This window comes from Cephus cinctus, unplaced genomic scaffold (genome assembly GCF_000341935.2).
Source record: "Cephus cinctus unplaced genomic scaffold, Ccin1 Ccin1_scaffold1073, whole genome shotgun sequence".
Classification (NCBI taxonomy): Eukaryota; Metazoa; Arthropoda; class Insecta; order Hymenoptera; family Cephidae; genus Cephus; species Cephus cinctus.
In genome coordinates, this window is record NW_014333593.1 from 401,907 (window position 1) to 425,770 (window position 23,864).

A 23,864-nucleotide genomic window follows, 5' to 3' on the forward strand; every position below is an offset into this window, starting at 1 on the left:
TAATCACTCTTACTCGTGTCTGTATTAACTCTCTAAACTGTATGACCGTACCGCTCAAAGGATTAGCCACGTGATACGTTACTCAACGTTAAATCAATGTACTTGATATGGGTATTGCTAAAAACTATACGATATAATATTTTTATTAATTCAATAATGTAAATTCTCAATTGGATTTCATATAATGTGCCGAGTGCATCATTCGACGGACTTTGAAATGCTGAATCGCCTTGATACGTGATTATACTTTTACGACGTTCGATGGTGGCTTATTAGGCGACGACATAAAAACGTATGTACGTATTAACAACATTTTGCTGGACTGCATGATTAATAGGCAACTATGAAACGTTGCAAGTTAGGAGTTAGGATGCAGTGTAATGTATGTATCGTATGTATAAAGTGTAGTTGCCATTGCTCCATCTGCAAAAACTTATAGCAGATATACAAGTATTGAAATTAGAAACTCATAGAAAAATATATAACTACATGAGCGTACAGTTATGTACACTTTAAATCTAAGTGCTCGTGTCCTCCTATGACGTCATAGATCATCCGATCTACGTCATGCATCCCTTCTCTCGTCTCGTACGGTTCGTCCACCATTGCAATTGTCAAAACGACTTCACGCGAGGCAGCTCCGATTCTTGCACGACACCGGTGTCTAGATTTCGCGTACTTTGATAACCTTGGTGGTTTGTAGATACTGTTTCTCTATCAGAATATTCATTAGATAATTATAGCAAAGTGCCGGGTTTTCGTGTACACGAGGAATACTCAAGCGTGAAGAAGTGTCAACGTGCTCGCGATAACTTTAAAATAGTTCACGTATTTCCCGGTAGAGCACGGAGCACACTGCGGGAATTTACAAAAAGGGTGAGGAGTTAATGGATTTTATATTATTTGATGAACTCTATTGTGGAAAGTTTACATTATTTTCACAAGACATTTATCAGTGTTGTTTAGAGCATACTTAGTTACTTGTGCAAATATGAGGGGTTATTATCATAGTCATTGTCACAGTATGTACTATAAATTCCATGTGATTCATAACTTATATGCCATAATGTCGTAAAAAACTTATCTAGAAGTCCCGTTATGATAAATAGGTAGTTGGAGATTTTGAGTATTTAGTTGATCGTGCAGTTGAACTTAATGATTTAGTTTTATTGCGCTTAATAGCAGGGCATAATAGTAATTAATAGAGCTACTGTACTTGACCTATTTTATAATGGAACGCCATAAAATAGGATGTTTATGACATATTTAGGAAAGATAGTATTATCTACGGACATGGAGTATAAAGGAATGGAAATACCTAACGGGAGTATGAAATAGAAATGTATGTACAATGTAAAATATGCTAAATACATTCTAGTGAAATGTCCGAATCTACGCGATTGAAAATGTAGTTTTATATGTTGACTGTTGAGATATCATGTTCTACTGTAATTGGAGATCGTGCGTGTTATGTCGAAATGATAGGAAAGCATAATTAAATAATGATTTTCTATGAATTACAAAGCAAAAATGTGAAACGAGGAAACATTTCCAGTCAGTCGTAAAGCTACGCGTCGTTACACCATAGGTACATACATTATCTGCGTACTAAGGATGCGCAAACGTCTAAAATTATGTGGCGTGACGACGTCTGCTGGTCAGCTGACAATATGGCGTTTGCCTTAGTACTTCAGTCAAATTCGTCAAATTCTGATTTCTTGGGACACGCCACTTTTAAAATTATTTCATCGCGATAGAGATTTTAAAATCAATACTTTAATAAGTTTGAGATAATATAATTTACCCTTGCTACTCTCCCGTGCGTGTCGTTGATTGACAATTTATTTCACGATTTTTCCGATCTCAAATTTCCGGCACGGCGAATCTCATCAGAAAGGTTTGACGCTGTTTCTTGATTTCGTTTTTACCACCGGAAAATCTGGAAAATGCTGAAAAATGTATGCTAATCCTCGTACTTAAATTTATGATACGTTTCGAGTTACTCGTACTTTGACATTCATTGATACCAATGACTTTATATCTTTTATGTGGTACCCATTGCCTAATGGTCTTCTGTAGAAAAAAATAAAAATGACTGTAATATAGGAGAGTCGCTTCTTTTTGTTTCTTGACTGTACTTTCTTTTCGTTTACATAATAGTAACAAGGTCTTTCGCCTGTTTTAATAGACGCTTCAGAAAATTGGCAGACTGAACTCTTATTTTTTTCCACTTTTGCAACATATTGAGATTTTGTTAGCGTTTTCGCAGATTTCAAGCGTAAACACGAAAATTCTGATTTCTTTTTAAGTTATGTAGGTCACCGCACTACAGGCAACTACTGACTACTATTTAGTGACATCCATAACTTTTTTTTCAGCTCCGAAGGGATTGCATGGATATCTACAAGTTGAAAGTTTGAAAAAAATGTCTAGAAAGCGTGCAAGGGACGACACGATGCTGAATTCTATGAGCTATGGGGACAACCAAAATGGAGAAAATGCTTCCTGTTCCAGAGAAGACTCGCCGGTTTACCCGGTAATGATCCTTATACACTGTTTTATACAGTGTAATCCTACTATTACAGGGTTTGTACATGTTACCAGGTTACTCCGTAGTGGCTCGTAAACATTGCTTTACATAGTATAGTATTATGTCATTTGTTGCCCTTAAATAGTAGCTTACCTTTTTGAATAATATTTTCTAACCTAACTCAAATGTACAACATTTGTACAGCAATATCAATTTTATTTCGACTAGTTATATCCCAAGTATCAACAGTTTGTAAATAACTTTTAACACATTGATTTTTTCAAAGATCATAAATTAAAAAATTCTTTCCGATGCCACAATGTAGCTGTCAAATGATTGATCATTTGAACTATTTTTGAAAGGGGTTATTTCTTATCATGGTTTGTATTGCCTATCTCGACCAAAGTTTGTCTTATATGGATTATAAGTAACGTGTTTCCGTATCGATAAGGCTCTTTTGTATCGATCCAATCTGTGTCAAATTTTATATCTGTTATAAGTGTTATACCATCCCTGTCACTACGCATATATGAAATACTAGCATTCACATTCTTTTTATTTTAAAAGAGACTTCGATAAATCATAAAAATTTTATCCTAAATTATAATCACATTACTTCCTGACTGTGACATTGCTATAAGAAATCCAATGTAACTAATACATGAAATATAGCAACATGTATCTTTAAAGCAAAAAATGTAAATGAAGTTACATCTTTTATATAAGACATTTTTTTGCATGATTGCCATGTACCTGAAGGTTTGCTGAATACTTTCACTTGCTCCAAAAAAAAACCTTGAAATACATTCTGGAAGTTTAAACGTTCTCTTTCAATAACTAATTTCTTACGTACACCAAAAAGCTCTACGATTTTTTTAGCAGAATTGATTAATTCTATAATTTCCCACTAATTATCTTAAGAAAAATCATACCAGTGCCATTTTCCAATAATTAACTTTAAAATGGTAGGGTAACCATAAGGTCATCAAGGGGAAAGATCAGACATCAGTAATGAACTCCCCTGACCAAAGTTCTACAAAGCTTTGATGTGGTATCAGTGTATTGGATGGTCACTTCTGATTCTCTAGCAGTTAGCCTGTGAGCGTCGTAGAGAGAAGATCGGTGCGGTGAACGTTGTTGAGTTAAATCTCAACTATTAAAAAATAATCAATTAAAAGGAAAAATCGTACAAATTGTGAATGAAATAACTAGACTTTCTTTTACTTTATCAACAAAATAATAAATATCGTAGCGATTGTGGTGTACGTCATGCAAAAGAGTGTATTTCAATTATTAAGTAAAAACGTGAATAATCTGTTATGAAAATGGCTTTAGCAGTGGAAATTAATCCCTTTCCAAGGGCTAATTTAAAACCATTTAAAAGAAATTTGGACGGTTTACCGATTTACGAATCTAGAATTTTGGTAAGACATTATCTGCGAAAACTGGTAGCAAGATAATTTATCACGCCACTTTTTATTTTATCCATCAGATTGCTATACGTTCATTTATAACTTCCGAACGTGTACCGGGCGACTCATTTCTATAGGATGCGAGCCATGAATTAATTTAAGAAAATTTTGTCTATTATAACATTTATCACAAAGTAATTGACGTTGATTAATATTCCTTATACACGGTAATTATTTTACTTTAATTGTTATAGTCAATTTGCAAAGAAGCCCCGTTCAGCGACGATCAAGAAGCCCAAGCAGAGCGTGATGCCTGCGATTACCGGACTAAGATTACCCTGAAAGTGGCCAGGAGTGGTAAAGGTAAATTTTTCCACTTTACTGACACATTTTATTCATTCTGCGAGCTTATTATGATTTATGGTAGTTTATGGTGGTTCACTATTCGGGGTAACATTGTTCTTGGCTTTGTTCCAGCTCCAAGAAGAGTGAGAGTCTATGCTGACGGTATTTATGACCTGTTTCATCAGGGCCATGCCCGACAGCTGATGCAGGCTAAAAATATCTTTCCAAACGTCTACCTTATTGTCGGAGGTAAGTTAAGAGCCGGTATAGACCTTTTGGGAACAGAATAATTTACCGTTCGTTGACACTCTTTAGTACCAAGACTGGTAACCCTCGTAGTAGGAGGAAAACAAGAAAATCTTCAACGTACTCGTACCTTATTTTTATATTTTTATAATTCCGTAGAAAGTATTTCCCATGGACTTCGTGAACTTTTTCAAATATTTTTTCACAAAATCAGAAATGGTGACGACCGTTTTGTTATCTATTTAAATATTTCATTTATACGTCCATACATTCACCGTCAGATTAGTTCTTTTTACTCATCCGGATACGGGAGTGTTAAAAAGGTCAAGATAAGACAGTGATACTGCACGCGACAAGTCGAGGATAGTTAGATGCAAGTTATTTATTGACTTTCATTATTTTTTTTTATCGCAGGAAATGAGTCATAGAAAATTCTGTATGATTAATTTTATTTTTTTTTTCAATGTCATCGGATATGGTTAATTGTTGCAATTGTGTAATTAAAAATAAAATAAACAACTGGCGCGGAGACACGGAGATTATCGAATTGTATAATTTTCAAAGGATCTTGATGGAAATAAAGCGAAACGAAAGAATTCAAAGTAGATATGTTAATCTCCAAATTTTTTCACAAATACACTCATTGAATTAGATAGGTCTTAGATAGATCTAAGCATTAACAATATATCGTATTAACTCTTGAGTAACTATGCAAAATTGTTTGATGGTAATATAAATAAATACACGGTATGATTGTTTTCATTAGCATTTCCGTTTGTATTTATAGTTTTAATAACAATCATGAGAATGAAGTCCTGTTTATTTTACAGTGTGCAATGACGAATTGACTCATAGTAAAAAGGGTAGGACAGTTATGACTGATGCCGAAAGATATGACGCTGTCAGACATTGTCGATACGTGGACGAAGTGGTACGGGATGCACCATGGGAATTGGACGATGATTTTCTTGCTAGGCACAAGGTGAATTAATGATTTTCTTTTATCAGAAAAGAATTCGACAATTCTTAAATCATTAAAGAGTCAGAACAAAATTTTGACTTCCTATTGCAGATTGATTTCGTTGCCCATGACGATATCCCATATATGACCGAGGAAGGCGATGACGTTTACGCAGCTCTTAAAGTAAAGGGAATGTTCGTAGCTACGCAACGTACCGAAGGTGTATCCACGTCGGATATCGTAGCCAGGATAGTCAAGGATTACGATATCTATGTGCGAAGAAATCTGGCACGTGGTTACAGTGCTAAGGAATTGAACGTATCGTTTCTGAACGTTAGTATTCCTAATGGATTCGTTGGCTTGTAGTGCCCGTCAGGATTTTTAACATTTCTCTAATAATTCATGTTACAGGAGAAGAAGTTCCGATTGCAGAATAAGATTGATGACCTGAAGGACAAGGGTAAACGCGTGATGGAAAATATTGGCGAGAAGCGCGTGGACATGATAAGCAAGTGGGAAGAAAAATCAAGAGATTTCATAGAAGCATTTTTGCTTCTTTTCGGCAGAGAAGGCCGCCTGGTGGGTATTGTTTATGTGATAACGGTGCTTTTGATACTAGCTTTCCTGCTTTTCTATGGGAAGACTACAACCCGTCAGGGTCCGTAGATCTTATGAGAATCGCTTATGCGCTCATTAATAAAGAGAAATAGCTTTACCAAGTGTTCTAATGATTTATTGCGATAATTAATAGAATAATAAGACAATTGCGATTTCGGTATTTGATAATATTTTTTTTTTCTTTCCTTTCGCTTGTCTCGTCTCACCATAGTCCACTATATGGAACGAAAGTAAAGGTCGCCTAATGCAGGCCCTATCACCACCGGCTAGTCCGAAACGGGATGGGAGTCCCAATAGCAGTAATAGCAGCAATCACGGCGAAGATCAGAGCAGGTAAATAAATTATTAACCAACTGACTAGTTATATGTTGACAGGTTAACCGTGATCTTAGTCCAATCACGTTTGAACTAGATTTCAACTTATTTGAAATTTTAGTATTTTCGATTTACTTCTTTGTGATCTCGTAATTGTTAATGCAATTTTTATATATTAATGACGTTTTTATACGTGTCTGTTTGTTCGCAGTCCTCCGCCGAAGAAATCGGGTCGCTTTGAATTCTCGCCCAATAGCCATTACTTGAGCGATGACTACAGCGACGACGAAGAAGAACGTCAACACTCTAAGTGATCCTCATGTTAGGATATCTCATTTTTTGATTATTTTATTCACGAGACTCGCAGCAGATACTGGCAGTACGGCACCGCCTAACGAAACCAAACAAATAACATGGTGCGAGGAGAATTTCTAGAGAATTTGCAATTTCTTTGCAATCCTAAGTTTAATCGTTTCGAATAACTGGACTAGAAAAGTGTGAATATGTTTGTAGTATACTTTTACGTCGCTGTGCGTCTGCATGAATGCCTACGACTGAGAATAACTATGCTAGGAACTTCTTGGATGTTCTGCAATCGGAAACGAAAATCGTCGCGAACATAAAGAATTTCTTCGTCCCACGTATTATAAATAACTTCGGACCACTTTGACTCGCGGTAATTATACTTTTTCTTTTTCTGAAGATCGAACTTTTTACTCGAATTAGTTGTCCCAGTTTGAATTTATATTGTGCGAATCGAATCGCAATTTTTTTGGCGTCTCAGTTTTCGTAGAATAAAAGACCCAGAACAGTGAGTATAAGCGAACGGGACGGAAAAGAACAGCCGTATTATTGTTCCTTTTCTTTTTTTTTTTCAAAAAAGTTATTTATCATTTTTACTAATAATTATTCAAGTCCATCCTATACTTAGCCCCGAAGTATGTAAATGTGGTGGAAAGATACGAGTTGTCAGTTGAAAAGCAAAGGAACGACATCATGAGAGATTAATAAGTCGCCATTGTTTAAGGCGTTTAAATTTATTTTAATTACTATTAAAAGAGAACAAAATTCGACTAAAGGATAAATGATTTTCATTTCTTTCCTTTTTTTATTACCCCTCCTCAGAGCCTGACTCTGTTTGGTGTCGGTTCCTTTTTTGTTTTTCAAGATCTACCGACGGTGCCTGAATGTCTGACATATATGAGATAGGACGTGCGAGCGAGTGCGTAATGTAAATATATTTGTTGGAATTTCTTTCCATTTTCGAAATATCGGAACCTTTTCGAGAAAGTTTACGCGTACGCCAGAGACTCTTTTGAGACTCTTAATTGTATCCTATTCCCTTTTCTCCCTCCAGTTTTTTCTTATAATGATTGACTTTGGCTAGTAGTGATAATACTAACTCGTAGTTATATGTACATATAGTACATAGGCGCGCGGTTTATTTATTACAGTGCATACAACTCGTGGCGCTTTTTATTATAGCCACCTCATGAACGCAGTTTGTAATTTATATCACACCCCATTCGTCAAACAATCTATCACGGTTTTGATCGCGCTGTTATTATATACATAATATATATACACATACTATATGTATGTATATATAAGTATCTAAATTATTTATATATATAAATATGTGTACATCTGCATAAAAGAAAATATATACCAATGGTATAACGCATACAGTATTTTATGGGCATGCGAATTGCAACGGATGTGCAGACTTCTGAAGGAAATAATAAACTCTTCATTCTCAGACTTAGCATTTTTCTCACAACACAACCGACAGTTATTTTTCTCGTTTACCGTCTCACAATCGAATTTCACTTTAACGATTTGAAGTTATCGTTTACTTCCGTACGCTGCGACGTGGTGGCGCTACCATATGTGACGCAAACCTCGTAACTCGTCGGTCCAGTAGTGTTGAGGAAGTATCTTAGAATTCACTGAATTATTAAAGTTGCAAATCACCTGTAATCTTCAAGAGTATTCATAACAGATATATATTACCGCGTGATTCGTCATCTCTTCCAAAAGTCTGACATAAACCCCTTCCCGTTAGTCCACGTCCTCGAGAGGAGAGGTGCCGCCATCTTGAGCATCGTCGACCGTTTCTCTCCCACGTGACTCCACCACGTGACCGAAGGATTCGTAATCGAGCCAATGTCGTTATGTCTTCGGCAACCTTGTCGAAGAAGTGAACGAATGGCAGGTTGAGTTGACGAGATCGAGTGGGACAGGGATAGTGAAAAGCCAGTGAAAAGGCATCACGGTAAAACGAAGTGAGACGGAACGAATCACCGTCGAGTGATTCTGCTGGTAAATACGAGTGCGTGCGAATTGTTTCTGGTGTTTGATTCATGTGGGTTTTCTCGGTGCGCGAGTGCCGCTGGTATCGGCGATGGACTTTAAATGAGCCTGGAAACGTGCCGGCTGCCGGGTCGCGGGCCTGAAAGTGTTTCGAGACGCGCCATAACTCGAGACTCGAGGACCAAGAGGACGGACCGATGTTGTAACGAACGGCCAAAATGGAAGAGGGAAGCGTTCATAGCAGTACGAGCGATATAAATAGTGAGGAGCCGGCCAGGAGCGAGCGTAAGTCTCGGCAGCAGCATCGCTCGCCCCTGAATCTAATTCTTCTAAAAATCTTTGTCATTTTCTAACCTGATACGCGTGTTGCTACCTTTCATCGATTGAGGCACCTGCCGAACTAACCCTACCTACTGTGTCTGACTTCCCAGCAGATCTTCTGTCTTATGTACCGATGCTTCGGCAATATCTTCGTTCAGGACTTTTGTATCTGTTATTTTATTGCTTTGTTTTATACTCTGACCGTTGTTTGAGAATTTTTGAAGATCTTGACGGTTCTTATTTTAACATTCATGACTAATATCATTATTTTTTTTACTGATACGCGTGTTAGATACTCACGCGTAATATTGCTTACGTTTTTATCTTGTCAGGGATACCAATCGTGATATTTTACAAATGTTATACATTATATCTTGTACATTTTGTACTAGGACACATGAGGTTACATTGAATTTATATTTTTAATGTGCCTGCACACAGCAAGACTCCTTCATTATGGTATTTTAGAGGAATTGTTTAGGTTTCATTTTATTTAACTCTGTTGGAAACAATTGTAATATTGGCAGCTGCTATCAGTTTGATATTATCTCGATAGACTGATACCAGTCATGTATGCAGTTAATCTGTTGAACAAGATAATTTTGCCACTAGGAATTCTTATCCTACCATAAGGAATTGATTCGCTTACATTCTTTGACTTTGTTTTCTGTAGAGTCCTTATCGTCCTTATACCTATCTTCCTCGTAGTATATTAGACTTCATAAAAAAAGTTTTTGTCTGATGGTACCTTAAAGAAAAATGACATTTGTAAGATTAAGTTACCATATTTGACTTTCTATACTTTGGAGATGAATCATCTTGTTGCGTATACCATGTACACATATGCAAAAACTTTTACCATTTTGTATGTATGGTTTTTGCACTAGAATTTATCGTACATTTCACTAATGTGGTATAATTCAATATGCTCCTCTCTCTGGGTATATATTTTCACCAAGTCATCAAGATAAATTCATATGGAATTTAATTACCATAATTTGTTTACCTTAAACTATATAGAAACAAGATGATGCATAGGAAATTACGTTCTTCGCAGTTAAAAAAATAAAATAGATTCTGTGCTACATATTTATTTTATTTTTTCCATGCAGAAGCTGCAAGAAATTGTATATAGATGGCCTGTGGGTCTCTTAAATCAACATTATATCTTACCGTCCATAAGAAATTCTCATTTTCGAAAATAACTTCTTATTTTCGGTATATTCCTCAAGCGGAAAATCATTAGACAAACGATCCTTCCTCAAAATCTAAGTATAGCCTCCAAAAGGGAGAATACTATAACTCCAGGGGTTAAGGGCGAATTTATTCCAAAAATAAGTCCCTAAGGGTTCAAAAGAAACTACCCATCTAACATATCTCGTCAGTAAAAGCAAAGGGATGCAAGAAAAATGTTTAAAGAAGACAAAGCATGTGCCAGGACTCGTCACACGTTGAATTGCACATGATCTCTGGCTCGCATATCTATAAAGGGGACTGAAAGTGCCAACAGGAAAAGACAGTTTAAGCAATTCCCATTAAAGCAAGTCTATAAATCACCAAGTACCGTCTCAATTAAGTAGAAACTTTTCAACACCCACTTTTACACATAAATATTATGAAAAAAAATTCATTAGCCATACACTATCAATTTATACACATGTTACGTGCCTATTACGAAAGACTAAAAATTTCACCATGAAACGCAGCAGAACAGTTAAATGGGTTTATACTACAGAGCGCAATTCTCATCATAATTCCCATGACTCCAGTTCCAACATAAAGTGAATATTCTACAGACTCAAACAAAATTAGCATCATGATTAATGCAATGAATTATTCGTTAAACGCATTACCGTTTAACGCGGCGCCAGTTACATTGCGTCCTCGCAGACAATCAGCCGGTTTTGTCTTTTGGACAGTCTGTATAAGCAAACATTGATATTGCACAATTATTCGCATTTGTATAATATCCGCACCGACGGTATTTCATAAAAAGTGTTAACGTTGCAAATCTAAAACTTTTCTTTATCTTGTATCACATCATTTAAACGTGTCCCCGTAATATGTATCTGCCCTTGGTACTGTATTCTATGAGGTTAAATAGGGAAGCGTAAGATCGATGGCTTGATGTGGTTATTCATTAATTATATATGTATCTTTTAATTAGCTCTGATCATTCCGCGCAAGAAGAGGATATGCCTGGTCGGCGAAGCCGGAGAAGATCCGGCTTTGGGCGCGGCAGCTCAACAATTCAGTGTGCCGGTATTGAAGTCTGAAACTGGTGCAGAATATATGGAAGATACTGCCTACTGCACGTACTTCATTTTAAAGCAATTTGAGGGACCTGAATACGAGGGACTATCCAAAAGTGCCCACAGGTTTGTTGTCAGATTCGATTTGAACATTACTTCCTCTGATGTTCTCTTTCACCCTGATTCAAGACATTTATTTGTAGCCTTCCCTAGTAGTTTTAATGTTCCACGCTTTAAGCGTCACGATACCGCGTCATTGTCGGGTTATACTATCTCAAGGCAATCGTAGCCATTACTACTTGGCACGAGCTGTTTCTGTTGTGTAGTTTTTTGTCCAACTTTTTATTTTCACACCTCGACTCGAGGTAAATATTCGTCCTATTAGGTTCTGACGTAGTGAGTTTGATTATGGTAAAAATGTGTATTTGTAAAACAAGGTGCAAGTTCACTCATATTTTCTTTATTTTTTTTTCCATTCAAACAGAATACTGGGACCTACTGCTCTTCTGCAGCTGGCAGACAAGAAGGCTTCTCTACCTAGCATCAACCGACCAATGTACACTCAAGCAATGGTGGGAATCGTTGTCGCCTTTACCGGTTTCCGGAAGAAAGACGAGCTGGTAAGTATATCCGTTTATAGACGGTTAATTTATTTTCAAATAGTCTCGCTATCAGGCTCTGTGTTTAAACAGTCATGAGTGGCTAACTGATAAGGGACAGTGATTGTGCTTGATTAGGCGTCGCGAGAGACCATTTTACCTGACTTGTTGAAGAAAAGAAAGAGATCATTTGAGACGGGTAGAATGGAAATGACATTGTTATGAATTTTGTAGAAGTTGAAGATGATAAATTATATATATATATATATATATATATATATCCTTTCTTTCATTATTATCCAGACAAGGCTCATCAACATGATCCACAGTATGGGTGGCAGTATCCGGAAGGAAATGGGCGGTAAGGTAACTCACCTGTTGGCGAATTGTTGCGGCGGCGATAAATATCGATACGCCGTAACGTTTCGTGTGCCGATAATGTCAATTAGCTGGGTGACGACGTTGTGGGAAGCTAAGGACGACGTTGCCAGCTACGGCAGTAATGACGAATTGGTATGAAACTCGTGTTATTAATTTCGATTCTTTAATAAGGAAGTTAACCAATATGGCTCTATTGAGAAACGAAATGATTGATGCTCTCAGGTTGCAACACAGAAACTCAAACCTTTCTTCGGGGCCAAAGTATGCTTCTTTGGCTTTCCCGACGATGAGAAAAAGCACATGTGCGAAGTTCTGCAACAACAAGGTGGAGAATCGACAGAGATTGATGATCCTAACTGCACTCATGTGGTAAGTATAACAGTTTACTCTTCCCTTGTGTACGATTTCCTTGTAAAAAAGACACTTACCGCTTTACTTGGTTGACTGGAATACACTGACAGTTTAACAGCAACACTTTGCGAATACATTTATTTAGGTGACCGATTCGGACAACCGGTACCGCGATGTCGGGAATTACATGGGACCTCGTATCCCATCTCGAATGTATTCCTTAAAGACTGAACCCTTCACCTTCACGTTTTACGATCCTTATACCAATACAATCCCTAGTAAAACTTCAGACCATTCAGGATCAATCTCTCGATCGGCATCGGTTCAGTATCACCCTTACATTTCGAGATATACGAATGACAATATTGCACGCAGATTCAGCGTTGCTTCGGATCTTAGCCTGGACTCTGGCATTTCCATGGATTTCACTAAATCCGAAGACGCAGACTTTCCGTTCGATTGTTTTTCAAATCAATATGACTCCGGAGTCAATATCTCCTCGTCCACAAGAATGTCTCAGGACATAACTGGCTCTAGATTAAACTCGCTTAACTCGGGCTCTGCAAATTCCGGTTTAATAGTGACATCCACCGAATTGGATTTGGCATCTATAGTCTCTAGTAAAATGGACGTGGATACATCGGAACCTAGTCGAAGTTTCGATTTGAGAATGTCAAAATTAAAAAACGTAAGATCCATGTCGCTACCGGTTAGTCAATTAATTCAGACGGAAAGCAAGGTGCCTGTAATAACGTCACAGTATTCGAAAGATGATCAGACGAATAAGTCACCTGCGTCAAAAACTATTCAATCGAACAAAAAAGCAGTAACACCGCGACGATACGTTATTTGGAAACGGTCAAAGTCCTGTTTCGCTGTCACAAAATTCACGTCTCCCGATAAAACACGTTCCGTGAAGATTTTCTCGCAACCGAATCTATGCAGACACCGGGAGGATTTACTCCTTTACGGTTCGCCGATTTTGCGAACCAAGAGAAACTTCAGTACGGCTTTAAGGCAAATTTTTAAATCCGACGAAACTAATCACACGTCGGATTCTAAACAGTATGTGCACATGAGTCCTGAAGGTAAAAGATCCCAGTCCAATTCCGCGTCAATCCCTGCTAAAATCGCCAGAATGTCCACCGATTCGAAAAAGACCAGCAATGCTTCCACTTCCTTGGACAGAACTCAAAATCAAACTTCGGGATTCGACAAGACGAAGAAGTCGCAGGAGAAATCTTTTATCGTGGTATTATAATTCATCACTTAAGGATTTAATTGTGAGGGAATTAGCAGTAAATTGAACAGTTCTGTAATTAAACGACAGTACTTTTATCTCATGTAGAAGAAACGATAGCGCAGTACATTTGTAAACTCTTGCTCTGGTTCTGTTCAATTTATTCTAGTGGTTGTGTGGTTACGATCGTAAATATAGTTTTTGGTGAAAATTCATAGTCAGGGGTAATTATTACTGTTTACCGTCCACCCGTTTGTGAACAGTAACGTATATATAAACTAACCTGTTGCATTTGGATTATGTGTCACAGTTTATCATGTCCATTGTTTCACGTCCAGATTGTAATGTTTGTTATACAATATTTACCGTTAATCTCAATACAATACTATTATTATAGGTCGTGGACGAGTCTAATGTAAATGCTCTACCAGACTTGGCCTCCGTGCGGGCCCACATAGTAAAGGCTGAATGGTTCTGGACGTCGGTTCAAAATGAAGGCGCAGCTGACGAGAAGGAATATCTTTTCGAAGACGTAAGTTATCCGAATACCATTATAATGACATACGCAAAGGAAGAAGAAGCGCTTTCTACAAATTAGAATTCATCCATGCAGTACTTAGAATCTGTGCTGTCGCCCACTGCTTCGGCCAGAAGAGATAGTCAACAGGCAGCGACACCTAGCACAGCATCTACGAGACGGAAACGTAAACGACTGGCCGAAACTCTGTCGAGTTTGGTACAAAACGGTGCTGACTCCCCGGCAGTTCATAAAAGGCGTTCCAGTATTAGCGACGCCGGGCATCTGAGCGTCAGTGGAAGTTTTCTTGACTGTACAGCCAGTCCTGATAAGCAACTGCTGGACGGTAAGTTATTGATTGTGATCAGAGATACGAGTTTAATAATTTACTCGCGCATCGATCAATATTTGTGCACTGCACAAATTTTTATTATATAACGCTACCGTCATGAACCTAATACTATCTGCGGTGGTGGTTTAACGATAAGTTTAATTTATATTGAATTTTTAGATACTAACTAGTATTAACGGGCTCGCATTCCTCCTTTATGGTTTTTTTTTCACAAAAGAATTTATGAGGTATTTACTAACATAGTATTTCTTATCGAGTTCTATTCGAAATCTTAATAATAATTTGATAAGTGAAACGCGCGGTGATTCAATATGAAATGAAAAATTATTTATGGCATTTTACCTCGTCTCAAGAACTTCGAGAATTTATAGCATCTCGAAGTTGAAAAATAGCTTGATAACTTTTGTGTAACGACTAACCGTAACAACCATACGAGGGACGCGAGCAGTGAACAGGACTCTTGGTAATCGGCAGATATTCCAGAAGTAGAAGCTGTTAACACAGAGACATCGAGGAAGAACCTGTCACCGCGACATCAAGTATTCCTGGAGCTCGTACAGACGGAATCAAACTACGTCGGTATCCTGAGTACAATAATGACGGTAAGTTTACCCTGAATATGAATGACACTGAGAAAGCAGAAGAAAACGAGATTACAAGAATTCGTATCGGTTCACGTTGAACGATACCTTCATTTTGTCTTTTCTGGACTCAGTTATTCAAGTCGCCATTAGAAGATCTCATAGAAACCACCGGGGAACTGCTAAACAGTACAGAGGCAAAAATTATCTTTGGCAACTTCCCGCCGATCTACGAGGTCCACAAGAAGATGCTCGAGGAACTTCGCTATAGTGCGTCTCGCTGGGCGGAGGACGTGAGCATTGGAAATATCTTTTTAAAATACGCCCCGGATCTGGTGAAGGCATATCCACCGTACGTGAACTTTTTCGAAAACACAAAGGAGATGCTCGACCAGTGCGACCAAAATAAACCACGGTTTCATGCTTTTTTAAAAATTTGCCAAACCAAGCCCGAGTGCGGCCGGCAGAGCTTGAAGGAGCTGTTGATCAAACCTGTCCAGAGGCTACCCAGTATTAGCTTATTGCTAAATGGTAATTAAAACGACCTGTATTTAACGTAGAGGTTAATTAAAGCGAGGAACGTATAATTAGACGGGTCTTTGTTATTTTCTTAAAGATATTCTTAAGCACACGAATAAAAACAACCCGGACCACAGCGCGCTGGAACTGTCGATCAGCAGTATTAAGGAAGTCATGACTTATATTAACGAAGACAAGCGCAAAACTGAAGGGCAACTCGTAATGTTCGATATCTTTAATGAGATCGATAATTGTCCTCCGCATTTGGTCTCGTCGCATCGTTCATTCATTGGGAAGTGCGACGTAATGGAAATGGGCGAGGCACTCAGCGGTCGTGGCGATCATCTAGTCCTCTTTCTATTCACGGATACTTTGGAAATCTGCAAGAAGCGTTCGAAGGCCTTCAACTCCTTGAAGAGCCCCAATACGGCGAACGGTTTACATTCTGCAAAACTCAGCCAGGGAAAGCCGTATAAACATATCAGAATGCTGTCGTTGAGCACGATCAAGAAGGTCGTGGATATCCGTGAGACTGACGGTAAGAAATTTTATTATACATTTTGTTTTCTGCACCAAGATAAGGTTGGTTGATTCAATATTTTGTATGCATCTACTATTGCAGAATGCCACAAAGTCTTCGCCCTCATGGTGCGCAGCAACCAGGAACTGAAGGAAAAGATGTTCTCGTTCACGATAACCGACGAGGAGGTCAATAAAACAAATTATCTTAGGACGCTTTGCCGACAAATGGCTAATACTGTCTGTAAGGCTGACGCGGTAAGTCATGAAATATATGAAACGTTTAAGGTATAATTAACTTCATTGCCATAATCATTCCGCAACGAGTAAATTGTTAATTTTTGTGTTTCAGGATACTTTTCTAATCACTCTCGATTCAAATCAACTCGAGATTGATACTAGCGACATAGCATTAGGCACATTGAGCAAAGCATTTAAGTAAGTACTAGTGTAACTATTGCATTTGAAAATAGATTAAAGTAGCCTGATTAAAAAGAAATCTATACTTTATACGAATTTCGACGAACGTTCTCTGTTGTTGATATATAAACGAAGAACGGATTTTTGAAAGATTTGGTGGTTCAAGCGATAAATCTTTACACGTTCCTCGAAAATGTCGGTATTCTATTTTTATGTTTAATGATTATTTCTTCTCTTTTCCGTATCGCATGTGATGAACAAAAGAATAATGGGGTAACGACCCGTTTGGTTGCAGGAGCCTATTTCATAATTTTTACCTGGAGTATATGGACCCGTATGTGTTCCTATTGAATAGCATGTGTGAAACCACATTACATGTCCCACTACCGTCAGTTTTCGCACCAGGCTAATTACTTTTTTTACTTGCTTGAAAAATCCCTTACCCGCTTTTAGTAAAATGAAAAATTTCTTCATTCTCAATTGAGTAATAGAAGACAATGAGAAAATAGTCTATAGTTAACCGAGTTAGTTCAAAATTGCTTTTAAAGTGGTGGTTTTTTTGGGGCCAGTTCAAGCAAGAAACGGATCGTTTCAATCATTTATTTTCTATTTTCCAAAAAAAAAAAAGTATGCTACGATATTATTATAACATTCTGTCATTCGGCTTTCTATCTAAGGCGTATCTTACTGCATGTTAAAGTCCACTATGGACTAACCTAACCTAAGAAGTAACGCAATGTCTTTAACGTAGATATTTTTGGTTTTAGTTACTGGCTTTGGCACGATGTACTTATTGGTGTATGCTTGAACTGGTTTTATTTTGCATTTTCAATTTTTTTTTCCTCTTAACCTTGCTATATCCCCTCGTTTGTATGAATTCTTGCTCTCACAACAAGTTCCAGTCGATCGAAACGTCTCTTTAAGAAAGACACGAACAATTCAGTACGGAATCGTTTAATTCGTTATTTGATTTTACTTTTTTCAAATTTGTGATAACAAGAATTTCAGCGTCGCAATTATTAACAAAGTTTTGAAACCAGAACAAATTAAAATATATACAGTGACGTTTTCATGTTTAGGTTCGCATCTAGGACCAGGATGAAAGTCGGCCGAGCTTTCAGCTTCAACAAAACGCCAAGCAAATTGAAACGCGCGATGTCCACCATGATGTCGCCATTCGGCTCAACGAATAGTCTTACGCCAGCCAGTCAACAACTGGCCCAGATGCGATTGGCTAGTTGCAACAATATTAACGTTAGTTGACAACAATGCACAGTATTTGCTATGCACATGATCTTTGCTTGCAGTAACGTTTCTTTCTATCTCTTTTCTTTTAATATATCCCATGCCGTATCATGTTTCACGACAGAAGATTTTCGCCTTGGTCTCCCTCGCTATTAACTCTTTAATTAATTTTGCAAAATACATTTTTATCTCTATTCTCAACTTTTCGCACAGATGGCTCTGAGAATTCTCGTGTTTCGCTTGCTATGGGTATAATCTCAAGTGTAGGACTAATTTCTTTTTTTGAATTCTCCAACGTATGCATTTTTTCATCGCTTTTTGTTACCGTCCACTAAAGCATTGGATAACTAAATAAAGTTATCGTTATCGCTATTCAGTCTAATGCTTTTCTTTTGTGATTCGTTGACTCTCTCAATTCCTTGAATACGTCCAAGTACGGACTGTGTAGTTCTATGTTTTCTCTTTATATCCTTTATGTAATGTTAACTCGTCAAATGTCAATTGTTCATGCTTTACTAAGACGGATTGAGCTCCGCTGAATGTCACGTAAGTACGTTTACGAGTTTACTGTAAATACACTTCACGTTAAAATCGCTTTTCGTCGTTTTGATCCTAACGGAGGACAATGCACCAAGATCGATATTCGTGTCTTCTCTCGTGAAAACACGTTTTTCATATATGAACCCAAAAAAAAAGGAATATCAAAATAAGCGGATAACTGTTTTCAGGAATGCAACGTCGCGCAGTGTTTCCCCTGGTTGAAAGTGTTTCGTGTTGATAACTAGATAAAACACCACACGCTTAGGGATCAGTTAAAGTATTCCATTATTTTTTTTTAAATTTCAATCAGTCATTCCTTCACTTGGGAACATGTAATCTCGGGAATCACCATAAGACTTTGTAAATTTTTCATATCAATGGGTAATCGGGTGCATGTCCTCGGTTTACATCAAAATCTTTTGTATCCCGTGCACGTTTCATTAATTCTGTTATACAGTGTATCAAACTTTCAGGTAAGGTTCTCACGGAAAAAGTCCTAACCGTATTAACCAGACAAAGCTATCATGGGCTTACAAAGTAGATCAATATGATTGCATGGAGTTTCGTTTGTTTGGGAGATGTTATGGCGATCTCCAGTGTTCAGTGATCAGACAGTGTCATGTACAATCATCAATAATAGAATTATCATCGCGGGACATTGCACGTGTGGGGTTTTGTGACAGATTGGAATAGGTAATCTCATGTGCTTTCAGGAATTGGGCAACGGTGGCTCGGGATCTCCGTCAAGGGACGATGTTCTGGTGGCACCAATGTCGGTTCAGCCGACACGCAAAGCGAAATGCAGTTCCTTGAGTATGGCCTCGCTACGAAGGTTGTAACTCGACAAAAAAAGTCTCTAAAAGCTCGCTAACTACATCATTACCATTCGCTATCATTGCTCAAAAGGCTTCCACCGACAAAACGCCAAGCTTTTGGATATCATCGTTCTCGTATGCCGACGTCGTATTTACTACATTGTTCTATTGGCAACGGGCCACGTTCGCGACTATGAACGGTCTCTTGGCTTTTTTTTTTGTTCGTATTTATACTCGTAAGAAATTACGTGCCACCATTTCGTTTCTTTTATTTTTTTTTTTTTGTAACTCGTTCATTCTTTTTACTTCATTAACTTATACTTCTTTTGTTACGTCCACACGAAATTCATTGTTCTTGTACTGTACGTACCATTGTCGCGCTAACTGTACAGCTTTTTAGTATTCAGTGCCACGATTTTTGTACACGGGTAACAAATAGTTTAGTAATATCGGCTTAAACTTACTAACAGTACGAATTATCGATGACAATGATTCTAAATACTAATATAGAGACTTACATCCTTTTTGTGTTTACTACCAATTTATTACCAGTGATTCGAGTAGATTCTTATACTTATTAAACTTTAATTTATTATACCGGTATGGTACGGGATAAGTGTCGTTAGATGTTGGATGTATTTATATTTTTTAAAAGCCTGTGTCAAGTTCGTACGGTTATCTTTTATCATTATTTTTAATCGCTTTCATGTAATCGAAAGAAAAAAAAACCATGGAGGACCGTGAAAGAAAGATAAAAATATTTGCGACCGTGGCCCGGAGGCCTTCGACCTACGACTGAGAATAATCGTGTGGATCGAGGAGCCACCTAACAATCCCATTTTGTTATTAACTTCCTCTCGCTTTTCTACCTTGTTATATGATATTCATTAAGGCTCCTCCGTCCATCTTGAAAACTGACCATCGTTTCCGTGCGATAGTGGCGCCACCTGCACGGTGTGTATATTCCAAAGGAAACAATGGTCGGTTGGTTACTTAGCGGAACCCAATCCACGTGTGTTCCTCTATTTTTTACGTTAACGATGTTCGTGCCTAACTTTGTATAATTGTCTATATTATTTATTGTTAATGCCATCATTATAATACCGAGGACTTCGTCGTTATTGGCTTCCGGTCTTGACGCGACAATTCAATGGCTACGCTGAGCGCAAAAAGAAAGGCGCGTTAAGCACCGGAAGCGGCAACGGAGTCGAAATGTCCTTTTGTAAAGTAATATTACGATATTTAGGCTAAAATGTGTCACCGATTAAAAAGTGCTTTTTATGTAATATCATAATTCGCTTATTTGAGTCCTTCTGTCGATCAGCAGACACGAACAATACGCAGTAACAGAATCATTCATCGCGCCGCAGCCACATTAACATGTATAAAATTAACCTCACTTCTATTTCTCGTTGCTCGTGCTTAGTGTTTTTATTTTTTTTAACCAACATTAAGAAACAGAAAAACTTCTCTGACGCTCTTCTCTCTCTCTCTCTCTTTCTCTCTTCACACTTTAGAAACTGTTCCGAGGAAGTTGTGCAGGACAAGTCCGAGCTCTGAAAATAAAAAAACACATGGCCGCTTCGTACTCTGACACGCACGTGTTACAATCGCCGGGTGCGTCTCGGTCACAGATATTCTCGTACCAATGCTATCTCGTACGTTGAGAACATTTCTTGGGTGGAGATCCACGCTGCTGTATTATAGAAATGTGTACATCTGAGATGGACGACAGTATTCGCAGTCTTCGATGAGAAAAATGTGTATATATGTCATTTTTATGGTCAAAGCGCAAAATACCTATGTTAATATTTACCGGACCGAGTGAGTATGTAAAGGCCATGAATAATCTTACATCGCAGTACCGAGTAGGGTATTGCGAAATTGATCGCGACCAATTAGCGTAAAATTCAACTGAATTTTTCTGTATACCGAAAAAATAGCAGAAATTATTGATTTCGTTGTAAACAGCCGAAAATAACTTGCCTCAGGGATTCCCTCGTGGTGCCAATTTCATATTTAGTTCCGTGCACAGTGCGTGCACCTGTACTGGGTATCGAGCTTGTAGAACGTTTTTACGCTAAAAATCGAAAAATACTTCCGCCCCTTACCAAACACGCGGTTACTGTTATTTTTATCACAGAGGATGCGCGCGATCGACGGTCACGTAAACGAACGAGCAATTGTCACGTCACTGTCACAGATGTATCATAATACTTTCTATGAGATGTTATATAGTTACTGTTTCATGGGATTAAATAAATTTAAAAAAAAAAGGAATTTATGTACTTTCGATAATAGCCAGTTACACTGTGTAACGTGTACATAAGTTTAGACAGTTCGTAGGGGATACACTGTCTCACGTATATTCGTTTTTCGCAAAATCGACTATGAAAAAAAAAGACAAGTGATTCGGCGTCTACGGTACACTGGATCGTTATATATATAGTGTTTAAAAGTTACGTTCTTATATATTTATAGTAACGTTACCCTCGTTAGGACTGTCATTCGAACGTTCGTTGACCGCGCGTCCAATTTAATTGAAAAAAATTTTCCGAAAATTCCGTGGACAGTATAATCTTCGTACAATAGCTTGCGCTTCTACTAATCCGTATGGCGACACATGAATGACACATGAATTGTCGCACGAAAGCGCCTTTAACTCTAGCGTACTTTAGATAGACTTAGGGTGTACATACATAATTCCGTAGAGCTTTTAATAGCCTAAACTTCATTTCTTTATTTATCATTTTGATTTTTTTTTTCCGAATTAGATTAAACACTCGACAGAATGGTCATAATCAGATTTTTACGGTTTGATATATTTTTTTTTCTTGAGCATATTCGTTCACATCGACGTAACTTTCGCGCCTTTCAGATGACTCCGTTTAAATGAATGTAAATAATACACGTATATATAGTAGGTTATGATATAGACAGTGCCTGAAGAAAATCGAATATTTTTTATCACACGTGTAAGAATATTGTAATTCTATCTTGTAACTTGCAGTAATCGTAATACTATTTATATTAAATTCTAATGGATTGTATAAATTTAATCTTTATTATGTAAACACGAGAAACTACACGAGTGTCCTTTTCTTTATTATGAACCTGATCAATTTACCGCATTGAATAATACAACAGGTAAGTGTAGTAGTAGAGAAAAGTAAAGAATACTAATTGTAGGTAAGTAGACACAGAACTTCATTGATATTAATACATTCTACTTGTTTCATGCGGACTTCACGTTTGCCTGGAAAATTACGGGGCTCTGGAACCCTAAGCACGGACACGAACCTGAAAATTTGTAAATAAAGTTTTATCTGCAGTTTATCTGTACTCTGACCGCAATATAATCGATTTTACATTAATTACACATGTACCAGAGATGAGTAAGGAGATGCACAACTCTACAGTTTTAGGCAATACCAAAATCTTAGCACTGAATCGTAGCGACGAGTCTGGAAGTAGGAATTTGTGATCATCGCCTCCGTCGACAATGCGAATCCCGTCGTAGCCGAGCTAAACGTGAACACGACGCGTAGCTTTGTGGGCAGAGGTTCTCCGCTATTCACCGCTGGTTCCCAAAGCAACCCTTAGAACGAAACCGGAAACTATGGAACTTCTCAAGAACTATTGAAAAAGCCTATTGTTGAAACATTGAAGAAGAAGAAGAAAAGAATTAGTTGCACAGAAATGTTGAAAATTCGAAACATTGAATAAAGCTTTCCGAATACTACTAAATATTATTGGATCTAGATTTACTTTCCAAATTTATATGGTATATAAAATTGAGGCTAAATCAAAATTTTGCAGAATATACGGATAGTAGATAAAAATTAAATTGAAATTGTAGAATATCGAAAATAAATTACGTTCCAATTGAAATATTAATAAATCAGGTGTTTGGAACATTAAAATAAATAATTAAATCAATAAAGTAAAATATTAACACTTAGAAATCGGAAATTCTGGCGAAGCATATTTAGAAATACTGGAAGTTGCCCAAAATTGTGTGCGCGCATGTTCGTCGCGCAGAACTCGGTGAGCCGGAGCAGGCGGATGGTGGGGGGAGCGCTCGAGTCAGGCCCGAAGCGCTCATTCTTCCTCGAGCCGGTCTCCTATACTGGTCTCTCGGAATTACCTCTCGTACCCATTTCGAACTTTCTTCTTTTCCTATATTTATTTCTTTATTCTTCATTCTTTACTTTCTCACTTATCTCTTTCCTCGTTTCTTCTCTACTTTTATAACTCCATTCCTTACTTTTCTACATTTGACTTCTTTACTTCGATTTTCCTTTCTGTCTTCTCGTTTTACTCTGTTCCCTCTCACTTTCCATTGTGCTTGTCTTACTTTTCCTATATTTATTTCTTCTTTATATTTCATTCTTTACTTTCTTATTTATCTCTTTCCTTATTTCTTCTCTACTTTTATACCACCAATCATTACTTTTCTATTTTTTAACTTC

General features: G+C 37.6%; 2 protein-coding genes and 2 long non-coding RNA genes across 22 annotated transcripts; 2 read left to right on the top strand and 2 right to left on the bottom strand.

Annotated features, from left to right (window-relative positions):
• Window positions 1-25: 25 nt before the first annotated feature.
• On the top strand, window positions 26-7,525 carry LOC107271957 (choline-phosphate cytidylyltransferase A). 8 transcript variants are annotated; one of them, XM_015748602.2, is made up of 9 exons: window positions 26-296; window positions 2,379-2,536; window positions 4,197-4,305; window positions 4,420-4,536; window positions 5,364-5,515; window positions 5,606-5,827; window positions 5,906-6,073; window positions 6,324-6,445; window positions 6,639-7,525. In XM_015748602.2, the coding sequence occupies exons 2-9, from the start codon at window positions 2,426-2,428 to the stop codon at window positions 6,739-6,741; spliced, it is 1,104 nt and encodes a 367-aa protein (XP_015604088.1). In that variant the 5' UTR covers window positions 26-296; window positions 2,379-2,425; the 3' UTR covers window positions 6,742-7,525. The 8 variants fall into 8 exon arrangements, with proteins under 8 accessions (XP_015604088.1, XP_024945009.1, XP_015604085.1 ...); XM_025089241.1 differs by having other exon boundaries at window positions 26-292; XM_015748599.2 differs by lacking the exon at window positions 26-296 and adding an exon at window positions 540-876.
• A 305-nt stretch (window positions 7,526-7,830) lies between these two features.
• Window positions 7,831-8,547, bottom strand: LOC107271965. The gene is made up of 2 exons (XR_001538775.2): window positions 8,441-8,547; window positions 7,831-8,376 (listed from the first exon to the last, which is right to left on the bottom strand). It is a non-coding gene; the product is annotated as an uncharacterized LOC107271965 (long non-coding RNA).
• A 5-nt stretch (window positions 8,548-8,552) lies between these two features.
• LOC107271947 (protein ECT2) lies at window positions 8,553-22,478 on the top strand. 12 transcript variants are annotated; one of them, XM_025089230.1, is made up of 17 exons: window positions 8,553-9,001; window positions 11,229-11,439; window positions 11,798-11,933; window positions 12,216-12,425; window positions 12,516-12,662; window positions 12,790-13,896; window positions 14,282-14,416; window positions 14,498-14,747; window positions 15,228-15,355; window positions 15,469-15,865; window positions 15,951-16,391; window positions 16,476-16,630; window positions 16,725-16,810; window positions 17,088-17,180; window positions 17,872-18,046; window positions 19,291-19,409; window positions 20,910-20,952. In XM_025089230.1, exons 1-17 carry the CDS (start codon window positions 8,959-8,961, stop codon window positions 20,950-20,952), a joined length of 3,876 nt encoding a protein of 1,291 aa, XP_024944998.1. In that variant the 5' UTR covers window positions 8,553-8,958. The 12 variants fall into 12 exon arrangements, with proteins under 12 accessions (XP_024944998.1, XP_015604053.1, XP_015604052.1 ...); XM_015748566.2 differs by having other exon boundaries at window positions 8,589-9,025; window positions 15,240-15,355; window positions 20,910-22,478; XM_015748564.2 differs by having other exon boundaries at window positions 8,590-9,025; window positions 12,790-13,893.
• Window positions 22,147-22,967, bottom strand: LOC112494981. Its single transcript, XR_003061063.1, has 2 exons — window positions 22,762-22,967; window positions 22,147-22,692 (listed from the first exon to the last, which is right to left on the bottom strand). It is a non-coding gene; the product is annotated as an uncharacterized LOC112494981 (long non-coding RNA).
• Window positions 22,968-23,864: the final 897 nt, after the last annotated feature.